Below are 27,392 nucleotides of genomic sequence, written 5' to 3' on the forward strand. Positions count from 1 at the left end.
AAATTGAATTTTGGTAAATCAAAGGATATATAAAACACATAAGGAGAACTGACAAAAAAACCCTACCATGAAAGTCTTTACTAAAGTGTACAATTATCCTCTAATTTATTTACTCCATAAATACATAGCTTCATGTATCAAGTTTGCTTAAGGTGAATTGTCTCTCTCCTCCTGCAAAACGGTTATCACATAAAGATATTTTCTGTTTTTAAAAATTGGACCTCCAAAACGAATTGCCTGTCAACCTTGCGTATGAAATTTTGCACAGGCCTGTGTATAGATTGTAAAAGATGTACCATAGAAGACAGTCCCCATCTTTGTGGTGGGTTTAAATGTTTTCTCTTCTCCATCCTCTTTTCATCTATTTTCGGTTAGTTACTCCTTGAATGCTACATGGCTTGGACCGCGTTTACTTCCTTTACAACGCAATACAGATTTTCTGAGGGTCCTCTGTGACAAATGACTTCGCCTGTCCCTTAGGGAGACCTGCATCCTTCCGGGTGTGTTTATGGCGGGAGGGAGGAAGGTAACCTGACTGCAGCATGAGGAGCATCAGGCAAAGAAAAGGGCAGATTTCCTGAGAATGGATATTTCAACCCAGACTGTGTTATTAGGGAAAGTTCTTAAGTCTCCTCCAGAGAGCATTAAGATGGAATAGATTCTTCTTGTATGTGAAATGTATTTTAAAGGTTACTTCTTGCCCTTTGATTATTTTGTTTTCAGCATTATAACTAATGTTATCAAGGTTTATTTCTGAAATATCTCAGAAGTGGAACGATATTCAGCATCACTCTAGAGAATTGGTCACCTTAACATATCGTTAATTAATAACCATTTATTGAGTGCCCGCTGTGGTAACAAGAGCTACCATTTGGGGACCTCTTTTAGTCAGTCACAGTGTTCAACATATTATTACATTTAATCCTTTAACAATCCTGTGACATAAGTACTTTTATCCTGTTTTTACTGTTGAGGAACCAAATCTTAAAGAAGTAAAGTGAAACCAGGATTCAGACCTGTTTCTGGTTGACTCTGAAGTCCATGTATGAACCACAGTTGTGATATTTCTTCTCTGCTGTGTGTACAGCTTGATAGCCTTAAAGAAAAAAGGCAGTCTCGGGTCCCCAGGGCCTTTTGTTCAGGTGGAAGAGATGGGCAAATAAAGAGATGATTGCAATGCAGTGTGAGAGTGCTTAAATAAAGGATGAGCCTTGCAGCGTGCCCACCATGGGTGCACAGGGAAGGGGTACCTCACCCAACCTCATGGGGAGTAGACTTGCTTGGGGAATGCTTCCTGAAGGAGAGAAGTCCTGAGCTGAATATGAGTTCCTTAGGAAATTCTTGGTCTTTGTGATTAGTGTCTGGCTTTGCCTTGCTCTTGGGTTTCTATTTTTTATTTGTAGTTTGTTATTGTTTTATCATTCATTCACTAATAACTAAGCCTGGCTCATGGATACAAAAATGATCATGGCTCTGTGGACCTTATATTGGAGCAGAGGAAATAGACATTAAAGCAATTATAAACTGACTTTATAACGTAAGTACTGTGAAGGCAAAGTAGGCAATGTTGGAAGAATGAATAACCTTGCCTAACTTGGGGAGGGAAGCAGGGATAGGGCAGTGACCAAACTTCCCTGGGGAAATGACATTGAAGCTGTGGACTCAAGAATGAGTAGAAAGTAAGCATGAGAAGGGAATTTTAAGGGGGAAATGGATTAAAAAGCATTCCAGGTAAAGAGAACAGTATGTGCAAAGACACTGAGGCCAGAAGGAAGTTGGACAGCTTAACAGTCTGAAATTAGGTCAGGTGACTAGATAGTTTCAAAAATACACTAGAGAGACAGGCAGGGCTAGATCATGCAGGCCTTCTGAGTGTAGTGTTATAAGCTGCTTCAATTCAAGCAAGGCCTAGACCATAAATTTAAATTAAAAAAATGAAAAATTATATTGCTTAAAAATCCTCTTACGACCATCAGTTCATATTCTCAACTCTAATTTGTATGTCAGTTTTGCTTTTTTACTCATAATTATTTTCTTCTTGTTTTTGAAAACGAAATTTTATACATCATATCTATATCACAGAAAGAATTAACTGCATGGCTTGGTTAAATTTGGAATGAAAGTTGATTTGAACACAAGCAAGTCTCGAGTAGAGAGACGATTCTGACAAAGATTAAGAATAATCAACACAATGTGGAAATATCAACTCTGAACTTTTAAAAAAAGATTATATATAACATAGTTTTCCAAATCACCCAGAAAACACCATGTTATTTCAGCAAAGTGCATAGGACTGAATGTCACGATCATTGTATTCCTAAGCAGACTCTCAAAGCAAACAACAAGGATTTGATGTTGTTTTAGGTTTTTCCTGGTGGTCCTGATCGGTTTCAATAATGGACAGACATGGAGTGCGAGCACAAAAGTGTGTATCACCAGCACCTTCTTTCAGACCAGCTTACTCAGTATAAATGAAATATTGATGTATTTGAAAATGCCCAAGCGTTCAATAAAGATTTTAAGTAAAGCTACCTAAAAGTTGTGGTTCTTAGGTTAATCATTTATTTATCTAAAGGATGAAGGAAGCTGTCTACTTCTGTGATATGAACTGCAATCAGCTTAAAAATAATTGACAAATTAATCCCTTCACAGCACAGCAATTGTAAAGGTGTTAGTTTTAATTAGGCCTGTCTGATTGCCTTGTCTAATCAAGAATCAAGGTGGTATCTTTGATGGTTAAGGTCTATTGGGGCCATCCCTGACCTGCCAGCCATGTATGTTTTAATTATTGATTCCTCACATTTCAGCCCTTTTCACAAAGGGACTTCAAGTTTGCAATACCTTAACATTTAAAGGGAAGAAAAATAAATATTTTCCCCAACACTTCTATCTAGAAGGCTGTGTATCCTCTCCACTAATCTACAGTTTCGTCCTAAGAAAGCTGCCAGGTTGATGACGAAGTCAAATGCACTTGAAAATGCTATCTTACTGCTGCCTTACCTCCCAAGCACTAGATTTTCACTGGACGTTGTTAAGATCTTGACAAGTCACAGTCATTTATGCTTCTAGAAAACACATTTGATTTCTTGATGTCCTATGTCTTGTTGAAAATGTCTAAGGGCAAATGTAGTACTTAGGAAATCAAGGCGGTCAGACCAAAGGGGACACATACCTTTTCACAAAACACTTTCTCATGCTGCTGGAAGGCATGAGGCAAGGGTTCCTAGTGCCAGGAGAAGCAAGCCGGTGTGCGTGAGCGGCTGGTGGTTTCGGCGGTCCCTGTGTGTGACGGCGGCTCTTCTCTGGTTGCAGGTCAGTGAAGTAACGGTGGAACAGCTGGTGCAGCAGTACCCGCACATCACCTTCAGCACCGTCCTGCAGGACTGCAAGAGGACCTTGGAGAGAGCCTATCAGATGGGCTGGACTCCCAACATGTCTGCCGCCTCCTCCTAACACGCCCGCCCCCGCCTAGGTCCGCTGGGATCGCTCAGCAGGGCAGAGGGGATTGTAGATTTGGGGTGGGTGATCTCTTGGAAAGGTTTTAACTGTCATATGTCTACGTGTGTACCCAGGTGTGTATATTTGTGTCTCATTTGCACTCAGCATAGCATAAGCGCAATTACTATTTGTTCCTAGGTGAGCTGAGTTTTTCCTTAAAAATTAAAGATTTTGAAAGCCACAAACCTTTTAGTTTTTAAATTCAAAGGCTTATTTCTCTCCAAGAAATATTTTTTTTTACTATACAATCAAAAAAATTTGGTCTCTTGTTTTGAGCTTCTAATTACTGCCACTTTGAGATGCCCAAAATTGAAGGCAGCTGCCTTCTTTTCTCATTGGATGGAATTGTGCGCTCCACTGATGACCAGAACAGAAGTGCTGTTGCACTAGTTGGAAGCCTGGAAATCAGGACTTTTCAAACATTGAAGCACATGCGCACATGTAGGTTCTCGCATCGTCGCATACACGCACATGTGCATGTGCACTTACACACACAAGGGCAGTCTCTTTCCAGACCATTTTCTGATAAGTGGCCTTCCTCCAGGCCACTGAGGGATGTCATCCGCTGTGACTCTACCTGGCTCATTGTATCCACAGGTGGCCAACTTGCTATGTGGTGGGTAACTTAGGGACTAGAGAGAAAAAAGCCTTTTGTGAAGTTTTTATATAGAGGCAACAATCGGGACTCCCCTGGCCAGTTCACAAAAGTTAATTATTCATTATTCTACAAATGCAGTCTGTTGAGTACTAAATGTTTTTGTTGAGTTTTACGTTAACATTGTGTTGTCTTTTTTTTTCATGGATAGTAACTGGTCCAGATATATTTTAATGATATTTGGAGCTAATCTTAGCATTATCCACTTTAAAGCCACCAATTGTAATTAATAGTGTGCAGTTATTTAAAAAAATCCTACAGATCATTCAATTATTTTTGTTAATTTTGGTAATTATGAAAGTATATTTCTGAGATTGGGGGTAGTCACATTAATAGAAGATTAATGAATGAGACGTAAGTAGACAATCTTTCGATCGATTTCTTTTCTTTTTTCTTTTGCTTCGGGCTTTAGAAGAGGCTTTTTGGATATATGCACGTTTTCATTTTTTGAATAGTTCTTATGCTACTGCAAAGATCTGTTGTTGGTTGATGTATAAGTTAAGAAGAAAAATTAGAAAATCTTTTTATTAAGATTCTGTTTACTCTTGTCAGAAATAAACATTTCTTTTGTTTAATTAAAGATTGCTAGCTTTCAGTTAAGACAGTATCTATCAGTAAATGAATATATGTTTTGATTTCACACATCTTTGCAATGAATTCATAGTAGGGACTCAGGCTCAAATAACCTTTCCTGTGTCTAGATGTATAATCAAGATGGCAGGGAGCCTTTTTAAGCTAAAGAGTGATTATCTTTCATCGCAGAGCTAGATATAAACCCTGACTTGTGAGTTTGGTATTTATTCTTCCCCAATGTGGACATAACTGTTTTTTTGTCTTTAACAGATATACTAAGGTTGGAGTTTCACTTTCTGTAAGTCCCAATATTGCTAAAATTGCTAGCTGTAAGAAACGAAAAATAGCTTTACAATTCAAATGCCATTCACTTATTTATAATGACTCCTTTTTTTTGTAAACAACTGTTTCCTTTGATTATGTCAACATGTTTCTGATGTGGCATTTTTTTGCTTTTAATCCCAATCAGTTAGGAAAATCTAGTCAGTAAGCACCGAGGGTATTTTTTCCATCGGTAAATGGGTTACTAATTTAATGGGAAGGGAATAAAATTTGTGTCAGAAAAAAAGCTGTTTACTATTAATAAATTGTAGTTTTTCTTATATATCAAACTGTATCGTTTTCATATTCATTTCCCCAACACTGAAAAATATCTTAATTCATAATGTTTTAACTGGTTTTTAATCCAAAACTAATTTATAAGACAGGTATATATAGTAATAGTAGCTTGAGTAAATAAGCAAAAGTTTAATTTTTATATATGTTACACTATATTTTAAATAGTTAAAAAAGACGAAGGGAGAGCCATCAATGAGATAGATGGTGCCATTTCAGTTCAAAGTTGTAATAATCTTTGGAGTGTTACAGTTTGATTGTCAGATGGTTTCAGAAGTGTATAATTGATTTGTTTTTAACGTTGCGTTGTTTGGATCTAAAGTACAGCACTATAACATGCTTTAGCTTGGGGGTTGGGGGCTTGCACTTATCCTTTAGGATGTTCATTAATCCAGAAAGCCTGATGCAACATAACCTGGAAAACTGCTTTGGTATATTTGTAGAAATCTGTGGAAATATCATGTCCAGCCTCAAAGCATTAATCTCAAAAAACAGCCAGCAAAAGCATCACCTTGAGTGATCCTGTGATGGTTGAAAGTGTGTTCTCATTAGATGCTTTGAAATGAGGCTTCCAGTGATTTTTCTGGGCAATATAGACTTTCTTTTTTTGCTTAGAGTGTCATAAATATATGTGAACACGTTTAATGCAGGGCTTTTTATCCTCTCCAAAATGTCAACAGTATTTTCAGAATAAAGATTATGAAATATATTGCTGTAGTGGAAAATTCTGGTCCTTTGTCTTTAATGTCTTTTTGAGTGGATAAAGGAAATTCACCCGGTTTGTAGTTTCTATATTTCCGTGAGTCTTTTGACCTTGCAATGGGTTGCAATAAAAGAGAAACAAAACACTGTGTCTTTTGTTTTATTTTAGAGACAACAAACGGCCTTCCTGGTGCTGGTCTGGTGTGTTGCGCGCAGTGGCCCATGTTCTTGTGTGTTTCACTGCAGCCTTTATGTAGGTTTAACTAACCCAGAATAACAAATAAGACTGGGTTTAGGAGGTTCTAGTTTGGCCGGTAATTAATGAGATAAGATTAAAACCTCAGGGGTTAAACAAGTAGTTTGTTTAAAATCCCATTCCCTAAACACTCATTCATTTGCTTCGCCATTTATTCAATTTTTCAAAAGTAAATCAATATTGAGTAAAAAATATGTGCCAGGCAGTGAGCATTTAAAAATAAATGAAACTCATCCCCATCCTCAGGTTGCTCATAGTCTAGTAAGTAGACGTTCTTGAACATTAGCAATAGCAGTGGAGCACAATAGACATAATATGGGCATAGTCAGAGGGAGCACACACAGGACAGAGTGGTGGGTTTGGAAAGGAAGAGCTTCACAGGGAAGGAGCTTTTAATGAGGGTCTAAGGAGTCACAGGAGTTTACCAAAGTTACTGTGGGGAAGGAAGGGAGGGCAACCTGGAAAACGGAAAATATGTGCAAAGGCATGAGGGAATGAGACAGCAAGACACGTCCAGGGCGTTTGAGGTAACTAAGTAAAGTAGAAGAATATGTTCTGTAGGGACAAAGGGTAGAAAAAGGTTCTAGGAGTAAAACGGGCTAATCATAAACTTTTCATGGCCTATTGAAGAGATTGGACATGTAGAAAAAAATCAGATCCACTAGAAAAGTCTTACCCTAAATTCTTTCAACAAGTAGAAATTTAAATACAGGACTTGTATTTCTGGCAATATGGTAGAATGAAGATCCTGAAAGATTTTCTATGTAACATCTAAAAATTTTTATTAAAATATTTTAAAATCCTTTTAAATGACCGGATGTGCCTGCAAATAAGCAAAAGAAACCTCTTGTGGCCAGGAATAGGGTGCAAACATCAAACTAGAGCAGGGGTCAGCAAACTATGGCCCCAGGCCAAATATGGCCAGATGCATATTTTTGTAAATAAAGTTTTATTGGAACACAACCACGCACATTTGTTTATATGTTCTCTACGGCTGCAGTCATGCTACAACAGCAGAGATGAATGGTTTGACCGAGGCCGTGTAGTCCATAAAGTCATGAATATTTACTATCTGGTCCTTTACAGAAAAAGTTTATTGATCCCTGGTCTAGAGGAGTGGGTCTCAAAGTGTGGTCCCCAGACCAATCACATTAGCATCACCTGGGAATTTGTCATGAATACAAATTCTTGGGCCTCACCTCAGACCTACTAAATCAGAAACTCAAGGAGTAAGGCCCAGCTATCTGTGTTTTAGAAAATCTGGGTGATTCTGTTACATGCTGAACTTTTACTTCTAGAGAGAGAAGCTTGGAAACTACCAGAATATGGGACACTATACCGATCATGATAGCCTAGAGAATGTGTACAGAACTTTGGGCCACTGAGTTAATGCAGAGTCGAATCAGAGTCATTCTCACATAAAACCAGGATCCCTAAAAGGCAATACGCTTTTATAAATAGTGAACTAAAATAAAACAAAAATTGAAGAGGCAAACAGTAAGGAAAATTACCATTTTTTACCTTGGCTATTCATGAGTTGTTTTTTTTTTTTAAAGGTTCTTTTGAAAAAATTAATAGTCACTGGCTACCATTCCCATGGGTTTATTACCTGAATCTATACTATTTTTATAGTTTGTGTTGCTTATAACTGTATTTTTAAAAGGATTCATTTCAGAAGTGTTCATTGCCTGACAAAAGCAGACAAAAATCATCCCTGGAGAAAAGTACCCTCAATTCAGGCCGGTCCGGTGGTGCAGCGGTTAAGTGCACATGTTCTGCTTCAGCGGCCCAGGGTTCACTGATTCGGATCCCAGGCGCGAACATGGCACCACATGACAAGCCATGCTGTAGTAGACGTCCCATATATAAAGTAGAGGAAGATGGGCACAGATGTTAGCTCAGGGCCAGTCTTCCTCAGCAAAAAGAGGAGGATTGGCAGCAGTCAGCTCAGGGCTAATCTTCCTCAAAGAAAACAGAAAGAAACCCCAGAAATAGAGTGCCAGCAAATACAAACTCACAATCTAAAAGCAAGGAGAACAACAGGAAATAAGCCAGCATTAGTGCAAGTCAACGGAAAAAACAAACGAGAGACCCACATCCTCACAGGCTTCAGCGTTAAATTTTCAGATACATAATACAAAGTAAACATTTGTACTCAAAAATATAAAAAAGTTATTTGAAACATGTATAAGAAAAAAAGAAACCAGTAAAAATGAACAGATAATTTTTTAGTTGAGAAAGATTAGCCTTGAGCTAACATCTGCTGCCAGTCCTCCTCTCTTTGTTTTTTGCTGAGGAAGACTGGCCCTGAGCTAACATCCCTGCCTATCTTCCTCTACTTTATATGTGGGACACCTGCCACAGCATGGCTTGATAAGCAGTGCACAGGTCCATGCCTGGCATCCGAACCAGCAAACCCCAGGCTGCTGAAGTGGAGCAAGCGAACTCAACTGCTGTGCCACTGGGCTGGCCCCAACAGGTAGATTTTTAAAAGAATTAAATAGAATTTTTAGAAGTGAAAACTATAATAATCGAACATTAAAATGAAAGGCTTGAGTAGTACAGGAGATTCAGCTAAAGGGAGAATTCATAAACTGAAAGGTAGATCTTAGTAAAGTAAAAGGGAAAATCCTGGCCTTTTCTTTTGTATGGATAATTTCCTATGGAAGATTGAGAGGTTAAGACCTATGGGACTTAGTATGAGGCTTTCCAACGTATCTAATCCAGCAGAAGCAAAAATAGAGTAGGGAAAAGACAATGTTTAAATATGATAATGGAGATAATGGAGTTTCCGTTTGTAGAGAAGAAAAAAAGACTTTGGAGGAGAATATCAAAGGCTCAGTGTTCATTTTGAAGATGCTCATTAGACATCCAGGCGAGCGTGGGGAAGCATGCAGCGGGATAAGGAGTTCAGTTCGGAGGAGAGGTACATGGATGGTATACGGATGGTGTTTAAAGCCATGAGCCTGAAATCATCATCGTTGGTCATCATCCATTAGTTTAGATAAAAAGAGAAGTCTGAGGACTGTGTCTGGGTGCCCCAACATTCAGAAGGCAGGGAGAGGAAGGAAACTCTTTAGAGGAGGCTGAGATGGAATACCCTGGGAGGTAGGAGGAAAACCAGGGGTGTGTTCTGTTCTAGAGTCAAGCGAAAACAAGCAAAATTAAATAAGCTGTTATTTAGGGATACAAGTGAATTTATAAAAAGAGAAAAAGGAAAAGGTAACAATTGCCGAATTTCAGAGCGGTGGTTACCTTTGGGTGGACAGCTGGTGGGCTGGGATTGTAGGACCACACGGAGGGCTTCAGCTGAATCTGTAGGTTTTGCGTCATAAGTCGAAGAGTGGCTTCACCAGTATTTTATTAAGATGCTTCATAACATATGCATATGTAACAAATTATTTCATATCAAATATTTTATTAAATTTTAAAAGAAAAAAGTTTTATACCTTGTTTAAATTGATTAATGATCAGGAATTGTCAGACCTAAATGCAAAGTTCCCTACCCATTTGGTAGTGGAGGTTAGCTCTGTGTGAAGCAGAGTTTACACAATCCCATGTCTACGCAGGTGGCAGGAGTGAGAGAACACTCCAGCTCACTCTCCTCTCCTGTGCTGGGAGCATAGTGTTGCCTAAATGCCTGGTTTCTATCCGAGCATCATTGGAATTCCAAGCAGAACAGCTGTCCTTGTGGTGCTGAGACGGCTGTGAGAATCCTTGTAGCGTATCTGTCATGTCATTACCACAGGAATCAAAGGACCACTATACTGTTTTGTAAAGCTGTGGGGGGCCCTTTCATTATCGCTTCATTTTTAATTACACAGATAAATTTGGTATCAAAACCTTTGAGTAATACAGAGACTTTTCTGATAATGTGATAATCTGTAGTTGAAAGAACAGTCAGGTAGGGTCAAGTCTGTCCATTTCATTATATGAACAAACCACAATTTATTTACCCATATTACCATTGGTGGATTTAGGTTTGTTTCCTGTTTTGAGCATGTGCTTAGTAAAATTAATCCCAGTTTGTTGTGATATTTAGTAGATACAAATACAGCATTATAGCTTCTTCAGTCCTTGGAATGCAACCATCTCCAGGAAATAAACTTCAGAAAACTGAAATCATCCCTAAGAAATAACCCTAAAGAGCATCCCTTCTCCTATGATTCTGCTTGGCTAATCAAACTAAGTATGGATGCCATCAGCCCAAGAAAGAGAAACATCCAAAGGGCAAACATTTGTTTCAGCTCTTTTCTTCACCACATGACGGGTGGATGTTTCTTGCACTTTTCCACAGTTTGCCATCACTTGAGAGATCTGAAGATGAGAGGCATCAACGTTGAGTGGCCTGAGGACACATGGCTAGACCACGCTGATGGGCACTCCCTCAGTTCCTCGCTCTAGTCTGAAATCCTCCAATGGTGTGGCTGTGTGTGCGTGCGTGTGTGTGTGTGTGTGAGTGCACACATGTGCATATGCACTCAGGTGCCCACATGCGCTATCTAATCATAAATGATGCCTACTGAAAGCAGTCTATTGAGTTTTTTTGTTCTTTCTTCCTTAGAGTTCTTTAGTGATTAACATAATAGAAAATGAAAAAGTAGCAACTTAAGAAGGGCTTTTTAAAAAGAGGTTTTATAGTGGTTAAGTTTGTATGTTTCGCTTCAGCAGCCCAGGTTCGGATCCCCGGTGTGGACCCACGCACCACTTGTCAAGCCATGCTGTGGCAGGCGTCCCACATATAAAATAGAGAAAGATGGGCATGGATGTTAGCTCAGGGCCAGTCTTCCTCAGCAAAAAGAGGAGGGTTGATGGCAGATGTTAGCTCAGGGCTAATCTTCCCCCCAAAAAAAAGGTTTTATAAAAAAAAGTAGATGCTGCTTTAATGGGCCTGGGTGGCTACTGACAAGGGTGATTTTTATAAATAATGCCAAAATGAATGGAGAAAGCTCAGCAAGTTTGGTTTTGTTAACAGAAACGATTCTACTGTATTTTAAGCAGCATCTTGCAATTGAGTCACTTATTGGCTTAAGTGAAAAAAAAAAAACAGCTTAGTAATTGGATTTAAATGAAGCTTTTATCAGTGTTTCTTCAATTCCAAACCAAAGGTTGGATTACCATACAGGGTTCATGGATGTAGAGAGGCAGACACGGGGAAGCACACGCATAGATAAATAATTGGGCTTAATGTGAAAATCAAGATATTGGCACCCCTCATTATTCAATAACTTAGATGACTGAATTTGCTCAAACGTGTGCTAATAGATGTTCCGTCCACTTCCCTAGTCTTTCCCTGTGGCTGCTATTAAACGTTACTGCCCCTGTTTCTTCCTAGCTCTACTTCCTTCTTGTAATTAACCAAAGAGTCTAAGAAAATTAGTGATCAGAATCTTCATGCCTCCAAGGATTAATGATACATCTAAAAGTGATCCCCAAGCTTGGTATGTGGGGCGAGGAGATGGAGGTTACAAGGGAGAAAATGAATTACATAAAGCACTCAATGTTTTAAATTTTAAAACATTTTGTTGTGAATATAACAGAGAAAAGCATGTAACACATATATGCACAGATGTAATATGGTTCCAAAGCAAGCACCACTTGCGTCAAGAAACAGCATCACTGGCACCCTAGAAGCCCCCACCCCAAAAACCCCTCCCGGGCCCAGGCAGCTCCATCTCTCCAGATGTTACCACTCTCCGGGGGTCTATGGAAGTCATTTTCTCGCTTTTATTTTTGTTTTACCACCTTTATGCATCCTTGAAACTGTGGTTTGATTTTGCCTGGTTTTGAACTTTATATAATGAATCATACTATGTGTATTGTTTTGTGACTTTCTTTTTTCACTTGGTAGTGTTTGGCAGATCCATCCATTTTCTTGTGTATAATTCTAGTTTATACAGTTGTTGCTCCATAATGTTTTGTTGTATGGATATGCCGCTATTTATCCACTCTAGTATTGAAAAGCGTTTAGTTTTTTTCCAATATGGGACAATTACGAATCCTGCTGCCAAAAATAATCTTGTACACGTGTCATAGTACACTCAAGTACACATCTCCGGGCTGCATACCTAGGAGAGAGCATGCTAGTATTTGCACACCTTCAATTTTATTAGTGATGCCACATCATTTTCCAAAAGAGTTGAACCAGTGCACATCTTAACCAGCAGAGTATGTAGGTTCTTATTGATCACCTATTTGCTTCTGATTGCAATGTAGAAGTATCTTATGGATTTAGTCTGCATGCTCCAGAATATTAGAAAAGCTGGGTGCCTTTTCATACAGTTACTGGCCACTTAGGAAATAATGGTCATAAAAACCTTTAAACCAACATTTGTCTTCCCGTTTCAGAGAAAAGAAAGAACATAGACATGAAAGGGCGAAAGATTGCCACAGTTTCACTGTGGATTATAGCTGTTGGGGCAAAAGCTATGCAAAGAAGGCAAGAAAGGTGAGGGACTCTCTTAGAGGTTTATAGATTAAAAAGACAAAGCTTTCTTCCCCTTCACTTTCCTGTGACTTTATTACATCTTGATGTATGAAAAGAGGCCATTAGCTTGGATTTAAATGAAGTGCAGGGATCCGAGCAGTGCCTAAATGCAAGATTTTATGGTTACTATGATGACGTAATTAAATTAAATATCATGTAAACAATGAAATAAGAATGAGAAAAAGAGAGTTGTCACTCCTCTGCTGTGAAAACAAAGTTGAACGGGGAAATCCAGATGAAAGGAGAGTCACAAAAAAATCTTTCAAATTAGTTATAGGACATACAAGATGTAGAATGTGGAAAAAATGACAAAAACCCGGAAGGATTTTGTATTTAGATTGCTGCAAAAATGAATTTAATTCCTACTCCTTTCTAAAGAAATTGAAACTAGAAATCATAGATGATATGTTATGGAGATGGCTTATACAAGAATGGCAATGTAGAACACAAATCGAAGAAAAAAGGCTTTGGCTACACATGAAAATGGATTCATATATATTATGCATATATGTTTTATATTAAAAATAAAATATTGAAAGTAATTGTGTACTTGTATATTTTTAAATGATTTTTAATAAACTTTTCAATTAAGCAGTCAACTAGCTGTCCTGACAGTGCTGATAAAAGGGCTTTTACTGTACCTGCTTAGACCAGAAGAGATACTCAACTGATGGGAAATAATGTTTTAAAAAGGAGCATTTTTTTCAATTGAGGTATAATTTACTACAATAAAATACACTTATGTTAAGTACAGTTCTCTGCATTTTGCCAAATGTGTAGACTTTTGTAACAAATACCCCAAACTATACAATATATACAGAACAAGATATACAGTGTATGTGTGTATGAGTATACGTGTGTGTGAGTGTGTATACACCACCCAGAAATTTCTCCAATCCCCTCACCCCATCACAACAACCACTCTTCTGATTTCTGTCACATTCTATTTTTGTGTGTGATTGAACATCTTGTAAATGGAATCATGCAGTTTGTATTCTTCGTGTCTAATATCTTTCTCTCATGTGATTGTTTTTGAGATTCATCCATGCTGTTGTGTGTATCAACAGTTGCTGAGTAGTAGTCCATTGTATGAATTCCCCACAATTTATTTACCCATTCTTCTGACATTTGAGTTGTTATGAGTTTTTGACTGTTATAAGTAAAGCTATAAATAGTTCTGAACAACTCTTTTTGTGGAATATATTCCTAGGAGAGGAATTGCTTGGGTGACTACCTAGAAGTGGAATTTCTGAGTCATAGGATATGTATATAAACAGAGACCTTAAAATAAGCTGTCAAACCGTTTTCTAAAGTGGTTATACCACCTTCCACTACTACCAGGACCAATGAATGAAAGTTCCAATTACTCCACATCCTCACCAACATTTGATGATGTCAGTCTTTTAAATTTACTCATTTTAAGGGCCCATTAGAACTTTAATTCGGATTTTATTTCAATGGCTAGATAAATTTGAGGATAATTGACAGCAATATTGAGTCTTCTAGTCCATAAACAAGGTCTATTTCTCTATTAATTAAATTCTTTAATTATTCTCTACAATGTTTTATAGCTTTCAGAGGTTTTGTACTGCTTTTATTAAATTTATTCCTATGTATTTTATGTACTTTGATCTACTATAAATGGAAATTAAATGTTTTCCTTTTTAAATTGTTTGCTACTAGTATATAGAAGTGCAATTTATTTTTATATATTGCCTTTTTATCCAGCAACCTTGCTAAATTCACTTATTAGTTCTTAGTAGCTGTTTTATAGTTTTCTAGGACTTTTTTAATCCAAAAATGTCTGCAGTAATAAGGATAATGCTCATTTATTTCCAATCTTTATGCTTTTTATTTCTTTTACTTGATTTATTGCATTGGCTTATGACCTCCTGTACAGTATTGAATAGACATGGTGAGGGCTGACCTCCTTGTTCCTGATCTTAGGGGGAAAGCATTTAATCTTTCACAATTAAGTATGACCTTTGCTATAGGGGTTTGTAGATGCCCATCATAAGATTGAAAAGATTCATTTCTATTTTTAGTTTGCTGAGAGTTTTTATTACAAATTGGTGTTGAATGTTGTCAAACGTTTTTCTTAACATTTTCATATCTACCCTCATAATTACCATTTCTGGTAGTCTTCATTACTTCATATTCATTAAATTCTTCTAATGTCATTTTTCTTCATCCTAAGGAACTTTTTAGTATTTCTTGAAATTGATTGATAAGATCATATAGATTCTCTCATTTATTTACTTCTGTTATACTATGACCTCATAATATTCCTCTGTTTTCTGAATGACTATGTAAAGTTGATATTATTATTTCTTAAATGGTTGAGAGAGTTACCCAGTGAAATCACAGGGCCTGGAAGGTCTCTGTAGGAAGGTTTTCTATTTTTTGTTTTTTTCTTGTATGAGGACAACAAAAGGGAATTTTTTTCATTGCATATGATTACAGAATATATTGGCATAAAGTTGTTCATAATTCTTTGTTACCTTTTTAATGTTTGTAGGATCTATAATAATACCTCTTTTCCATCCTGCTATTAGTGATTTGTGTTTTCTCTCTAACAAAACAGATTTGTGTTTTCTCTCTAACCAAGCCTCCACAAGTTCAAGGTCACCAGCCAGTAATCTAACTGTCTAATGGAAATAAGTAAGAAATCACTATAAGAAGATAACAGAAGCTAGAATCTCTACAGCATATGATCTACAATGCCCTGTGTAAATAAAAACTAATAGGTATGTGAAGGAAAAGGAAAATCTGACTCATACTCAAGAAAAAGATCAGTCAGTTGAAATAGACCTGATATGATCCAGATATTGGAATTAGCAGACAAGCACTTTAAAGGAACTACTATAAGCATGCCCAAGTACTTAGAAAAAAAATGATCATAATGAGTGAACAGATGGGAAATCTCAGCAGAGAAATGGAAGCTATATTTAAAAAAACAAAAATTCTAGAACTGAAAAGTACAATATCTGAAATAGAAAATTCATTGAATATGGGTTTAAGAGCAAATGTGAGTTGGCAGAAGAATCAGTGGATATGAATATATAGCAATAGAAATGATCTAATCTGAAGAATGAAGGGGAAAAAAGCTGGGGGAACAAATCAAAGCTTCAGTGGCCTGTAGTACTAGCAGCCTAATATATGAGCAATTGGAATCCCAGACAAAGAGAAAGAAAAGAATAGGGGAGAAAAATATTTGAAAAAATAATAACTGAGTCCCTCTAACTTGGAGGAACTTAAACTCCCAACTCTTTCTCACCTGTGTTGGCAAAGCTGAAATATCTTTTTAATCTTTTCAGCCTTCCAATTGTTGCTATCGCTGGGCTTTTTATAGTCTCTCCCACACATGCAGAGAACAGGAGTCAGCCAAGGACTGGCAGAGAGTTTATATGCAGATTCTGATGGGTCTCTTTCATTTCCAGGATTTTCTCACTCAATTTTCCATCTCTGGGACTCTTCTCTGACCCTTCAAGTCTATAGACAGCAGCTTTCTGCTCGGGTCCTAACCTTCCTGATGCCATGTGGACTAGGGAGTGCCTTCAAGAGAAAAGTTATGTAAAAGTGGACCTCACCCAACGAATATGGTTCCTTTCTTTAAATGCTCAAATTCCTTTTAATAGCTGCCTACTTTTGGTTGTTCTCCAGTGACTTCAAGAGGTTTTTTGTTTTGTTTTTTTCCTCAGAGTTTAATTGTTGTCTGTGGGAGGGTTAGTCCATGACAAGCAGGTCTACCACTACCAGAACCATAACTCCCAATGTGTTGGTTTTAAAGAGGCCAAATTTATACACCCCAGAGGAGTACTTTTAGTGTGATGTGTACACTTTGTACAATGGCAGAAACAGCTCATTACATCCTAATACCGGTATTCTCTGTCTTCCTCAGAAATAGAACCTCAATTTGATGTAGGGTTGTGTTTCCCAGTCTCCCTTGTGGCAATATAAGTTCTGGCCAGGGAGATATAAGCAGAACTTATTGGGAGGAAGTCTGTGGAATTCTTTTTAAAAGACAAAGAGACAGCTGAAGAAAAACCCCCCTTGTCCTCTATCTTTCTTAACTTCCAGCATGTAGTGTGGACATAAGGGTTGGAATTTCAGCGTCCATCTTGGATCATGAATTGACAAAAGAAAGATGGAGCAAAAAAGTTAAAAGAAGAGTGGGTCCCTAATTTCTGTGGAGTCACTACATCAGATCTACCTACCGCCATGCATCTTTTAAATGAACGAAACAGAAATTTTTATCTTGTTCTAGCCACTGTTAGGAGGAGTTGATGCTAATCCTAACTGATATAAGTGCAATAAGGCGCTCATACAAGTAATGCACCAATAAGTACAAGTATATCCACTGTATAGGACACTTATCACGGAAGAAAGTAGGTGAAGTGGAAAGGTCATTAGCCTGCAAACCAGGAGACCTGAATTCTAGTCCTGCCTCTTCCGGATAGAGCTATATATTTTCGAGCAAGGCCTCCCCAGGCCACAGTGTCCTCATCTGTGAAATGTCTCAATAAATTAAATGGTCCCTGTTTTTTCTCTCCCTTTCACTGACACTCATCAACATGAGGATTACATTTTTGCTATTTTAAAGGGTTATGGAGCTTCTATATTTTTTTCCTTTAATTTGGTCATGAATCTTTACTTCCAACAAAACTCCCTTTATCTCTCAGTTTCCAAGAACATTTCGTGACCAAAATCAAAGAGTCCCTGTTCCCATTGATCTTAGTCTGTTGATCTTATGTTTTGAATGGAAAGAATAAATTTTTGCAGGGTACCTCTCTGCTCACAAATATTTCCCTAATTTTTTAAGAGGCTAGAACCAGTCAGTGGTGCAAATCAAACAAATAAAACACATTTTCAACAGTGCTGAGGCTCGGAACTATGCCTGAGACGATGAAATGGTTTTATTTTCTAGATGACTATTTTTCAGACTGGAAATATGTTTTGCATCAGTGATGTGTTAAGGTCAAGTCAAGAAAAGAGACAATATGTCCCGTGTCACGGTGCCCAGGATAATGAGAGTGTTCTCTGGGAGCTGGCTCAGAGGCTGTTCATTTCACCCGCAAAAGGTTACACCCGACAGATTGTTTCTCATTTGATGTCTTAAATTAAACTGCTGACATGGCCGGCCTCAAAGTAAGAAACATACCTGTTTGCCAAACAGACCCTAAAGAAAATCCCTGTTTGAGAGAGTTGGTTCTTTTAGCTGCAGCCTTGAGGCCTTTCTGTTTTTCAGGTATGCTTAGGAGCACAATCAGGTTTTCCAGAGTAACGTGGCTCCTAAAGTGTTCATGAGGGAGGTTTGGGGGGGTCTCAGGCTTGGTGGGCTGACAGAGTGCTATGGGATAGAAGTGAGATAAATACCTAGTTTCTAAGTACAATTAAGAAATATTACACATTCAAGATGCACGTGAGATCAAAGAGGAATTACTGAGGATAGAAAATTACCTAAAAGAAATTCATTATAGTTATTCCTCTTCATTCTGGCCCTACCTTGTCATCCTCTACAGCCGTCTCCACCCACCACCAAATCAGAGCTAAAGGAAGACCAAATGTCATGGCAAATGGTCCCCAGACCAGCCATGTCAGCATCACAGGCCCTACCCCAGGCACAAGAATCTGCATCTGAGCAAGATCCCCAGATGATTCAGAAGTCCTGGTCCACACATTTCCAATAGGTTTAGGCAAGGAGGATGTGCCAGGCACAATTCTAGGTTTGGAGGATACAGCAGTGGATATAACAGACAAATCCTGCTTGCATTGAGCTTACATTGTAATGGGGAAAGGGAGAGAGATCAATAAACAAGTAGATGAGTAAGTATTACTATTTATGATGGTGATAAATGTCAGGGAAGGGAAAGAGGCTGCAGGAGTGCTGACATAGAACGAGGGTTCCTGCTTATAAAGGGTGATCAGAGAGACCTTGACTTTGAGGGTGAAATTTGAACAGAGATGTAATGGAAACAAGGGAACAAATCAGTGGGTGAGTGGTCAGAGGACCTGAGTTCCATCCTGGGTCTCCCTCTTTCTACAGAGTACAACATTTTGCACGCTACTTAAATTTCCTGGCTCTTGGTCTCCTCATCTGTCAACTAGGAGTGAAAATACTCATCATGACAAATTCGTGGGTGATTTCGAGGATCAGACATGTGGCATATATGTTCAAGTCCTATTAACCCTGTCAGCCAGTGTCTAGGCTCCTTGGCCCCTCACCTCTGACTCACAGGGGCCCCAAATCAGTGTGATTAGTGTTGCAGATGGACGTATAAAGAGTTGAGCTTTGAGCGATTTCTCCGCTCTTTGTCTTCCCTAAGCAGCATCCATGAGCTGTGGCCTCATTTCTCAGAAGGGAGGTGCCCCCACATGACTTCCCCTCACTGATTTCCTACCTGACATCTTGCTTCTCCCACTCTCACCTCCATCCCTAGACTTTTAATATGCCCTGTCCGCTGACATTTCTGTGTCACCTTTTTCCCAGGCAATAGTTCTTCCCAAGGATGAGGCCACTTCCACTTTCCTCTGGCAAGGAATGTTTCTCTCAACTCGGTAGCTCTTGCCGAGTCTACATATCCTCCGCTTTTCCGTTCATTCTGGGCTGTAAAATGTGTAGCCTCTGTCTGCTTTGTGACTCCTGGGGCTACAATAGAAGCCTTCTTCTGTGAACTTAAACTTGGAATGCTCGGTCTCTCCATCCTGATTGCTGGGTCAACAGATAAAGGGACAGTAGAGCTGACCCATCTGTAAAGTGCCCCTCCGCTGTGATGTTTGACAGAAAAGGCCCCTAGGCAGGGGCTTTGCTGCAATTTCCATTGTGGAGTTCATTCCTCACTAACAATCAGTTCTTTCCGGTTAATTTGAGAGAATGTCTGTATTTGGTGTTTCTGTAATTTTATTTTGTGTTTCAGTTGAGTAAGTGTTGCTGAATATCTGTAGAATGTGTGACAATTTTTTTGTAAAAAACTCAATAAAAGAAACATTAGCATAGGAAAATATTTTATGTTGTGTAAAACACTTGGCTGAGGAAATGTTTTAATGCATTATATCAAAATGCTACAGACGCTCGGCAGCTAGATTACAGGAGCGAGCTGTGTTTGGCACTGAAGGAGACTCTGCTCAGCATTGCCAGGTTGAGAGAAGGGCACTGGGGGAGGCCTGGATCAGAAAAAGAGTTGGATATCAGAGGTTTCTCTTCAACTGAATCAGCATTTATTCAGCACCTTCCGTTCAAAGCACTGTTCGAGGCTTCTTGGAAGACACTGATGAAAAATACATCCAACTTCTCCTCCTGTGGCTTACAAGCTAGAAATGGTCTGGGTATAAGCATTAATTCACTTGGCACATCTTTATGGGAGTTACTCTGAGCAAAGCACTGTTCAGGATGCTGAGAAATAAAGATAAAACAGATGTGTACTCTGCCCTCTGTTCTCACAGGGGTGAGAATACATGTTCACAAGTTGTCATAAAAAGTGTCAAATGTGATGAGTGGTAGATTTTGACATTAACAGTTTTATATCATATTTTTAAACCCAGCATCTCACAACACTGTTTGTGGGCTTTTGTTCCTAGAATTTTGGTGTCTCTGAAGGGCTTTTGTTCATAGAATTTTGGTGACTTCCCCTCTGTTGTTCATGCTGCCAACTCTCACTGAAATGCCCCTCTCACTCCTTGTACCTCTCTTTTTATCTGACCTCCTGGGCACCTCCCATAGTAAATGCTCAATAAACCTGTGTGCACTGAATGAACTGGACCTGCTGTGTGCTTGCTGAATTTTATCCTAGGATTCCTCCTCCACTGAACACACATGTGGTCTCCTGACCTTAGACACAACTTGAGCTGCCTAAAATGAACAGGACAGAAAGGAGAAGTTTAATACTGGCATTCTCTCCACCTAGGAGGACACACTGCCCTATATTCAGATTTCAGTTCAAAATCTCAAGGGTTCTCTTGCAGAGGCTGCAAACTTGCAGAATGCAGACCACAGACATCAGATATGTTTTGTTTCTTTGAAAACATTTGGTTTTGAGTGGTTGAGGCATTTACCACCAACGCCACTTCTGGTATTCCCTGCCAGCTCCTCCCTTCTTTTGTATTACCTCACTGGAAACTTAACACACTTGAGCTGTCAACCCCTGAGGGCCAGCTGTCCCCAACTGAACCCATCTTAATGCAGGGTCTGAATTTTCAGGGGGCATGTAGACCATTACGGCTCTAAGTCCATACCATCCTTGGACCATGAAAAATTTAGTGCTCCAATAATCTCTCCTCCCAGCTCATCAGAGAAAAAAAGCTGAATATCTTAGCTCACTTCAAAAGGGTGTCTGTCCCCTGACCTACAGAAATGTAACCGTCATTGAGAAAACGATAGGAGAGACACGCTGAGCGAGGCCTAGGGTATTAGAACCTTAACACATGGCAATAGAGGCTTTAAAAAATGAGTCCCATGACTTAAAACCACCAGTTTTTTCCATTTTGCATAAAAATAATCTAACATTGGAGTAAAAGAAATGCGAAGTATATCAATTTTTAATAAATACAAGCCACAAAATAAATTTAATAAATTATAAATGATAAAATTATTGAAAAATTAAATATTAAACATTCTCACATAAAAATGTAGAACATTTATTAATTACGGAGCATTTTCAGAGTAATACTTGCACTTTAAATTGCTCCTAACTTTTTAAACATGCGATGTTGTAGACCTATAGAAAGTTGTCTCACCACATTCGCGTAGCTGGTCACACCAAAGGAGCAGGACCACTTACTCAGTTCCCTGGGGGATGGTCAGTGTGGGGCAGGCACAGGATGGTTGGGGAGAGGGTGGGAAATGGGGCCAGTGGTGGGATTCCTAGGACTGGTGTTTGTGGACCAAGATAGGAGATTGCTCTTTTCCTGTTTGGATTTCTGAATACAAGGAAGAGCAACCATCCTCGATGGAACATTACTGCCAGAAATCTGCAAGAAAGGTCCAGCTTCTCTTCCAGGAGACTTTAGGGAAACTCCTAGCCCAGATGCTCTTATTCCGGGTCTTGGAATGGAAAAGATGGAAAAGAAAAGACAACGAAAGAGAGTTTCTGGAGGGAAGAAGCTTTCATTTTTCTTCTCCGTAGAGCATTGTGGTGCTTTTTTTCTTTTTACCTCCTAATTTATCCACAATTATTCTTTGGGTCTTGCCACCATCTTCCCCCTCCCTCTACCATGGGAAAATAAAGGGCTCAATTTGTAGAACCCATGTGCCAGGAATCACAGTGTGGCTTAGGTCCTGTGCCCACTTTAGGCCCCATGTGATGCCATAGCCCTGCTTCATGAAGTCTCTGAGTTGTCTGAGGAAGGCTAGGTGGTAGATGTGGACATGCGCTGTGCAGATTCCTCTTCATGCAGGGATGTCCTGGCCGGCTACAGGGGGTGAGTGCAGTTAGCAGCCAGCCTCTAGCTGTTGGCTCCTTCCGCGTCAGCCCCAGCTGCAGAAGCCACTTGGCCTGTCATGTTCTTCCAGGGCAGCCTGCACTAGACTCTACAGACAACTCTCATTCCAGAGCACCTCTCCAGGTTGGGCAAAGCTTTGTTAGCCCTGCATTAGAGATCAACTTCTGCCGCAGACCAATCCTGTCTCTTCCCCCTTCCTTTTATAGGATTTAATAAGTATCTTGCTCCCTAAACTGTCTCGGTGACTGCTTCTGAAGAACCAGTCTTGCAACAGTTGCTACTGAGAGAAGTCTGAGAAAGCAGGGGGTGATAAGATGGAGTTTTTAAAGCTGAATCATTCACCACCTGGCTGGCAATTAGGTCCCATTTTCTGGCACCAGGTGGTGGTCCTATTGTTAAAACTTTCCTCAATGGCAAATTGGGATGGTGTATTCATAGCAGGGAATGTACTAGTGAGAGCAATATATAAAGCACCTCAAACTTCCGTAGATGTAGATAGTGGGACTGGATAGCTATTGCTAAGTGCTATTGATATTCCACAGAAAGATCGTGAACAGCTGAAGATGAGTAATAGGCAACTGAAAGCCAGGAGTGAAAGCCTGAGGGCCTCTTTGCTTGCTCGCAACGAAGCTCTCATCTTTAGCTGGAGAATGCGGCAAGCCAAGGATCAAGCCCACGACTTCAAGTCAGAGTAGATGAACCAACCAAGACAAGTCAGTTAACCCAAGGTCAGGGCTCTGACTGGGAAAACAGGGACCTTGACACATGGAATAAGAACATCTGGGTGGATACCTTCAAAGAATTTATGGCAAGTCCCAGTGAGAAAACAACCATGCAGGCTCCTGGGGTTCTGGGACAAAGCCATGTTATCTTCAGTGGAGGATTATACACCTTTTGAAATACAGCTCCTGGCATACTAACAAACCCTCCTAGAGATAGGATGTCTGACCATGGGTAGGATGAGCAGCACATCTCAGTTTGCCCCAGACTTTCCCAGCTTTTCAGTTTTAGCAATGAAAGTCCCTCATCATGGGAAACCCCTCAGTTCTGTGCAAACTGCAACAGTTGGTCACTGTAAGCACAGGACAGTAAGCTAGCAGGCAGACTGCACAGCCCATCAGGGCTTCGGTTCTGTCAGACCCAGCACATCAGAAGGTTGGGTAGGCCCAGCAACAATCCATCATAAGATGGACATGATCCATCTGGGATCAAGCAAAAGCAAGACCTAATACACAAGCAAGCTCTATGAACAGGTAGTCCCGACCCAAGGCACCCACCATTTTTTGCACATGCCCCTGCCTCAGCTGTTGCTTATGAGCATGTAGGACATCTTGTATGACTAGCTGAAAATAAAGGAAAAAGCCTGATTTTGGTATACAGATAAGTTGGCTCAGTATGTGTGTTTAAGCCAAAAATGGATGGCAGCTTCAATATGGCCTCATCAGCGTGGGGACCTGGAATTGGCCACCCCAAGATATGTCTCTTTGGCATCAGGATTATTTGAGGCTGATTGCTTTTGATAAACTGGGACAGGGAAGGAGGCTCTGAGGAATGGAACTTGCCCTTTGTTAGGACACATTTACATTTGTAAGGTAAATCTCTATCTGTAAAGGTGCCTCCCTCTCTGTACCAGGAAGAAGAAAGGAGATGACCTTCTCTCTAGAAACTCTTAATCAATACCAAAGGCAAGGACTTAAATCTACATTTTATTGTGCTTCTCTGGTAACCTCCTGTAACTGACTTCCCTCCCCCTCCCAACTTTGGCATTTCTTTAAGGATTAAGCATCTTTCCTTAGGCTAGGAACTGCTTGCTGCGCTCACCTGTGACCACCCAGCTCCAGACGATAGACTTGCCTCCTGCTACGCCCACCAAGATAGCAGACCACTACCTGCTGTGTCCATCAAGCACTGTGCCCACAGGGCAATCTTGTGACTATTGTGGGAGGGACATTTCAATCACATGTGAAACACCCTGTTTGGGGGTATATAACCACTATGTGCACCCCACTTCTTCGGTGCCCTTTCTTCCTTCGGGAAGAAAGGCCCCGGGCCATGGTTCCTCATAAAGCTTTGTTTAATTTTCTCTTGCTATTCTGTCTCATGTGAATTTAATTCGTTCTCTGGCCAGACGAACCCCCATTTGGGAAAAGGAAATGTCTTCCTCCCCTACATCAGCAATTGACTTAAAAGACAGTGTCAAAGGAAAATCTTCTCAATGGGCAGTTTCAAGTGCTGTGCCTGGTCATCAAAGTGGGGAAAGAGAAAAGACCCAAGATTAGAATATATATTGTGGGCTATAGCAAATGTCCTGGCTTGCTGAGCAGATGCCTGGTAGGAAAAGGATTAGAAAGTTGGGGATAAGGCAGTCTGGGGTGGAGGCAGGTAGATGAACATATGGGAGAGAGTGCAAAGTCACAAAGATCATTGTACACCATGCTAATGCCCACCAGAGAGGAACCACTATGGAAGAAGAATTGAAGTGGTGACCGAGTAGACAAAATGACCAGGCCAGTTTTGACATTATCCACACTTTGTCGTCAGCCCCATCAGTACTGGCATGGTGGGCACATGAATGAAGTGGCTGTGGCAGCAGAGATTGAATCTACATGTAGGATTTATAGCATGGACTCCCACTTAACAAGGCTGATCTAGCTACTGCTCTGCTAGTTATCCCACCTTCTAGCAACAGTGACCAACACTGAAGGCCCAAAATGGCATCAGTTCTCAAGGAAATCAATTGGTCATTTCGTGGTAAGTTCACTACATTGAGCCTCTTCCATCCTGGAAGGGCCAGGAGTTTGTTTTCGTAAGAATAGACATGTATTCTAGGCACAGAGTTTGACTTTTCTACCAGGACTACTTTCCAAGGGTTTGTGTAGTATTTGATCCATTGGCATAGGATCCCATATAACATTGCCTCCCATCAGGGGACCCACTTTACAGCAAAGATGTGAGGAGTGAACACATGACCATGGGGTTCACGGGTTGGTCATATCACATTCCACACTGCCCAGAGGATATAATATACGCATTAAACCAAAGGCCTTTATAGGGCACTGTGTCCCCACAGCACTCTCCTCTCAATAGGAAGAATACATGGGTCTAGGAACCAATGGGTGGAAGTGAGAGTGGCCTCCATTCCCAGTGACTCACTGGGGAATTTTGTGCTTCGTGTCTCTGCAACCCAAAGTTGTCCCAAAGGGGACAGACTTTCTCTAGGGGACACAACAAGAGTCCCATTGAATTCTAACTATAGCTGATGCATACACATTTTAAGATCCTTGTATCCAGGGACAAGTGGGTAAGATCAATGACAGAAGTAACTGACTCTGATCGTCAGGGGAAGGTGGCTTCTGTTATACCATGGGAGCAGGGAGGAATATGTGTGGAACCAAATCAGTGCCCCTTTTTACTTCTTTGCCCAATGGTAACTGTGAATGGACAGAATCGACAATCTCATCGAGAAGGATATGGTGGCCCTTGGAGAGGATGGTCAGAGTCCAGCCACCAACGGCAGCAGAGGTGGTGCTTGAGAGTGAATGGAGAAGAAAATGGGCATCAACAGTGGGCCCTGAAAGCACTTGCCTTGCTCAGACAATCATGTTGGGGGCTGTAATTGTCCACTGATTTCCCCTTTCTAAAAGAGGCCCACGGGAATCCTGGAGGAGCTGCTCCCTGAACATATATGGAGAAATGGATACAAGCAGCCCAAAGGGTGGACACTGAAATCTGCCTCCAAGATCTCCTCCAGGGAAGGACTTGCCACCCAGCTGTGGGGAGCATGGCCGACACACAGCTCCAGCTGTCAGCTTTGTCACGGTCTTCCTCTGCTGCCGAGGGAGCCTCGCCCAAGGTCACGCTCCCGCCCAGGTCAGCTGTCATTTGGTGACTGAGCAAGGCAGAGCAGTATGAAGGCCTGGCCATTTTGGCCCAACACAGTATACTCTGATGGGCAGTACTCACACTGGGTTGGCTGAAATTGATCAGTCCTGCATCATAGTTTCACTTCTTCCTCTGCCTAATCCTGCCTTCTCTGCCTTCCACTCACAGCCATTATTCCATAAAAACCATCTTGCACCTCAAATTCCATCTAAGTGTTTGTTTCTGGAGAACCCATTCCATTTCAATCTCTGAAAGGATCTTTGGCCCCAGAGCCAGGTATCAAGGAACAGCCATGAAGATTGCCTTCCAACCCTGTGATGGATGCTTAGGAGCCATCTTGAAGGTAAGGGACTGTCCTGAAGCAATCACTGGTTAGAGGTGGGCAAAGCAGGACTGCAAGGTGGCAAGTGGAGAATTAAAGAAAAGCTCTCACCATCTCCAGGCATCAATCTAGACCTCACAGAGCAAAGCTACTTTCAGGGGTTGACGGATGCTTGGCTGTGAAGATTGGAGCATATAGGGCAGGCACAGCCTGCTGATGTGAGAGACCAGCGTTGGACACAGATATGGCGGGTAGTGGGTAGAGTGGTGTCCAGAAGAGAACATGATGAGAAGCTGCAGGGGATCTGCAGATCACAGTGGCAGGCCCTTTGTTCAAGTGGCCTGTGACTTGTCTGTCTCACCTCTCTACCCAACCACCCTGTCTCCTCTTCACAGCAGTGACTAGGTGTCATTCCCTGTGGTCACTGCAGTGCCCAGCAAAGAGCCTATACACAGGAAACGTATTTGTAGAAGGACCACATTAAAAAGCTGAAAGTAGCCCACAAAGAGGGCCTGTAGCTCAGCTGACCCTCAGCTTTCCAGCACTATCTTAAAAGAGTATAGACTCCTGGAAGTGGTCAGTAATACGAGCAGCACTGATCACTGGGCTGATTCAGTGGAGCCAGAGTTCCAGGAAATCTGTGTATGGCTTTCATTAAAATAATGGGGATCTTGAGTTTTGTTTTGTTTCCCATGGCTGGCATGGCCTGAAAAGTAAGTGCTATACTTGGTTATCATGTGGGTGGATGGATGGATGGATGGAGACAAGGAAAGATACAGAAAGGAGAGAAGCAAACATCTTCTGCAGTGTGTTGATTAGGATGCTTTTGGCTGCATATAAGAGAAAATCTGACTGAAAGCGGCATAAAAATGAGATGTTTATTATGTCACATAAGAAATCTGGTGACAGACTCTTCCAGGTTTAATTCTGTGGTTCAATGATGTTATCAAGAGCCCAGGGTTTT

At 40.5% G+C, this 27,392-nt stretch overlaps 1 protein-coding gene across 2 annotated transcripts in view; it reads left to right on the forward strand.

Annotated features, from left to right (window-relative positions):
• The window catches only part of FBXL17 (F-box and leucine rich repeat protein 17), a 465,079-nt gene extending 458,887 nt beyond the window's left edge, over nt 1-6,192 (forward strand). The window contains exon 9 of one of the 2 annotated variants that reach the window (XM_014852976.3): nt 3,313-6,192. In XM_014852976.3, the coding sequence (XP_014708462.3) occupies nt 3,313-3,453 (141 nt within the window). In that variant the 3' untranslated portion in view covers nt 3,454-6,192. The remainder of the gene's footprint in view (nt 1-3,312) is intronic. The other variant, XM_070517628.1, reaches the window with a different exon arrangement.
• Nucleotides 6,193-27,392: the final 21,200 nt, after the last annotated feature.

The sequence above is a fragment of the Equus asinus genome, chromosome 9 (assembly GCF_041296235.1).
Source record: "Equus asinus isolate D_3611 breed Donkey chromosome 9, EquAss-T2T_v2, whole genome shotgun sequence".
NCBI lineage: Eukaryota > Metazoa > Chordata > Mammalia > Perissodactyla > Equidae > Equus > Equus asinus.